At 48.8% G+C, this 3,028-nt stretch overlaps 1 protein-coding gene across 1 annotated transcript; it reads left to right on the forward strand.

Annotated features, from left to right (window-relative positions):
• Positions 1 to 1,854, forward strand: LOC122014155. The gene is made up of 4 exons (XM_042570334.1): positions 1 to 400; positions 457 to 574; positions 732 to 888; positions 1,708 to 1,854. The coding sequence occupies exons 1-4, from the start codon at positions 1 to 3 to the stop codon at positions 1,852 to 1,854; spliced, it is 822 nt and encodes a 273-aa protein (XP_042426268.1).
• Positions 1,855 to 3,028: the final 1,174 nt, after the last annotated feature.

Genomic DNA, 3,028 nt, shown 5'->3' on the forward strand with positions numbered 1-3,028 from the left:
ATGAAAGAAGAATTCAAGGAGGTCACGGTCAACAAGATTCCTAGAGCAGAAAATGGCCGAGCTGATGAATTGGCTAAAATGGCTAGTTCTTTGACCACATGGGTATTGGATAGGTCAATAGCGCAGACCTTTCTCATAACCCAGATAGATCTGCAGAATAACCAGGACGAGATTATTAAGTGGAGGGCACCGGTGATTAGCTATCTTCAGCAAGGTACTCTGCCAACAGACTTGGAGCAAGCACGACTGGTCAGGAAAAAGGCTCATGCTTACACCTTGATAGGAGATCAATTGTATAAGCAGGCGTTTTCCAGGCCTTTACTTAAGTGCATAAGCACGGAGGAGGCGGATCAGGTCTTGAGAGAAATGTATTTGGAATGTTGTGGCAGCCATGCCGGAGGTCGAACACTAGCTCGTAAGGTGCTATTGGTGGGATATTTTTGTCCCACTTTACAGAGGGATGCTCAGTAGCTGGTGAACACTTGCATGTCCTTCTAGAAACATCAAAATCTGATGCATATGCCTACCTCAGTGTTAAAGACATCTATAGTTTCCTGCCCCTTCGATCAATGGGGTATGGACATTGTCGGAGCCTTCCTTATGGCATCCGGTCAAAGGCGATTCTTATTGGTGGCCGTTGACTACTTTTCCAAGTGGGTGGAAATTGAAGCTCTGGCCAGGATCACTGAAAGCGCGGTTATTCAATTTTTATGGAGGAATATTCTGTGCAGATTCGGCATACCTCATAAGCTGGTATCAGATAGTGGAAGGCAGTTTCAAGGTCGAAAGATCCAGGCCTGGTGTCAAGGGTTCGACATTACTCAAGCGTTCACATCTATAGCATATCCACAAAGCAACGGACAGACCGAGGTTATCAACCGAGAAATTGTATGAGGACTGAAGATTAAGCTAGACCATGTGGGAGGAGACTAGGTAGAAGAGCTGCAAAGTATTCTTTGGACGTACCGGACGACACCCCGAGAAAGCACAGGTCTTACTCTGTTTCACCTGGTCTACGGTAGTGAGGCAGTGGTATCTGTGGAGGTTGGGGTGCCTTCAACTAGGAGGATGTTATAAGATGAGGAGAATGCCGAGTGACGGCTAGCAGAGCTAGACTTCATTACCGAGACTCGCGAGCAAACGACAGCTCGACAAATGACCTATCGACAGAGGATGAGGTAAAATTATGATAAGAAGGTGGTTCCTCGCTTCTTTGGAGAAGGGGACCTGGTCTGGAAATGAGTAAAACCCATGGGAGACGTAGCCAAGTTAGCACCCCAATGGGATGGACCTTACAAGGTTAGTAAAAAGTTGGCATCGGGTGCGTACTACCTCCAAGACGACCAGGGTAGGAATCTAGACCGGCCTTGGAGCGCTAATTATCTGCGGCCTTACCGCACCTAAGTGTAGTATGTGAGACAGAGCGGGTCAGGAATAGTCGCCTGATCCGCTAATAAAATAGTCTACTGGTCGAGATGGTTACGTTCTTTTTGTAAATCATCAAGCTCATTTGAATAGCAGATAACAAGAAGGGAGACAAAATGCAAAGGGAAAGATAGCATTCAACATAAAATAATTAGTTTACATAGTGTACATAAGCAAATCACTTAAAGGTAGAAAAACTTCGTCGGGCATTTCGTCCAAGATGCGATGATGATCCAAAAAGTTTGCGGGAGGAGCGGATTTGAGATATCTCTGCTCATATAGTTGCCGCAGAGCTCCTGCCGCACCAAAAGATACAGAGATTACGAAGCAGTCTCCGACCTGAACGCCAAACTCTCGAGAATGAAGGTAGGCCTCTCAGCTCTACTTGCAGTGCTCATCTTCCCCTGCTTTATATATTTCCAGAGCTAAGGTAACTCCGGAAAGGCCAGTACGGGCCTGTGACAGCTCAGCTTTCAGGGCAAGCAGTTCGGCGTCCTGAGCTTCCATAGTCTGGCTCTGCTCCTGTAGAAGGGCCTCTTTAGATTTCAGCTCTTGGGTCAGCTGATCTGTAGTATGCTTATGGAGACCCTCATCCTGACTTATTTCTTCGCGAAGGGCTTGGGCTCCTGGTTGGTCACCCACAGAGCTTGGCAATGTTGAGTGTTGGCCCTCTTCAAGGCCTCTATTTCAGCTCTTTGGGCGCGGCCGACTGCAACGGGGTCATTCAGTTGTAATTCCAGCTCAGCTACCATATTCGATAATACCTTATTACGGTGATAATTAAGATGAAGCGTTTTATTTATCACTAGAGATTCAGCATGAGTCTGAGCCAAAAAAGTAAAGCATTTAAGAGGAATGAAAGAGGTTTTGTCGCATTAATAGGTAAAACGCACCTAGACATACAACTCCGAGAATCTCTCCATCCGATCGGGTACAGATAGATCCTCCATCTGCTGAATGCTTTCATCCCAGTAGGTAGCCATCTGACCTCTTAGGAAAAGGCAGCTAGTGGGAGCGTCCACATCCTGCTGGTGCATTAGCCCTGACTCAGAAGGCTTGGAAGAGTAATAATGGCGATAGGAAGGGCCCGACGGCTGTGTAGATGATGTCGTTGGTTCAGGAGGATTAGCAGAAGCTGTGTGAGATGCCCCCGGTGTTGATTCAGCAGGAAGGGGAGTAGCTGAGGGACTGTCATGTCACCTGACACTTTTGAAGGAGCATCCGCGGGTACAGAGGAAGAAGCGGGTTGCGAAGAAGGTGGAGTCTGCTCCATTACACGCACGGAAGGAAGGTCCACAGCGGTAGCAGGACTGTTATCGGGCATAGGGGGATCTGGAACATGCTGGGCTGGAGGGACTGATTTATTGGACGGACTGGAAGCGCTCAAGTCGGGGTCAACATACCTTCGGCGAGGTCTGTGAGCCAAAGGCGGGTCATCCGAGTCTGACTCTTCAGAGATAGGTCGGGGTAGTCGGGCCGATGGAGACGCAGCGGTTCTGGCAGGGTCGACAGCAAGACATGCCTGCCAGGACACCCGGGATGCCGCTCGGAAGGAAGGACTAGCCGGGGGTATGCCCCCTGACCCTGAAGGAGGTCGGGGTCA

This window comes from Zingiber officinale, chromosome 8B (genome assembly GCF_018446385.1).
Source record: "Zingiber officinale cultivar Zhangliang chromosome 8B, Zo_v1.1, whole genome shotgun sequence".
NCBI lineage: Eukaryota > Viridiplantae > Streptophyta > Magnoliopsida > Zingiberales > Zingiberaceae > Zingiber > Zingiber officinale.

Bases quoted from the DNA above. Each gene is read 5' to 3' on its own strand.
- LOC122014155 (XM_042570334.1), top strand. From the start codon at position 1: ATGAAAGAAGAATTCAAGGAGGTCACGGTCAACAAGATTCCTAGAGCA. The intron at 401-456 runs GTCGAACACTAG...CCCACTTTACAG, and splicing joins TTGTGGCAGCCATGCCGGAG to AGGGATGCTCAGTAGCTGGT. The intron at 575-731 runs GTATGGACATTG...TATTCTGTGCAG, and splicing joins CTGCCCCTTCGATCAATGGG to ATTCGGCATACCTCATAAGC.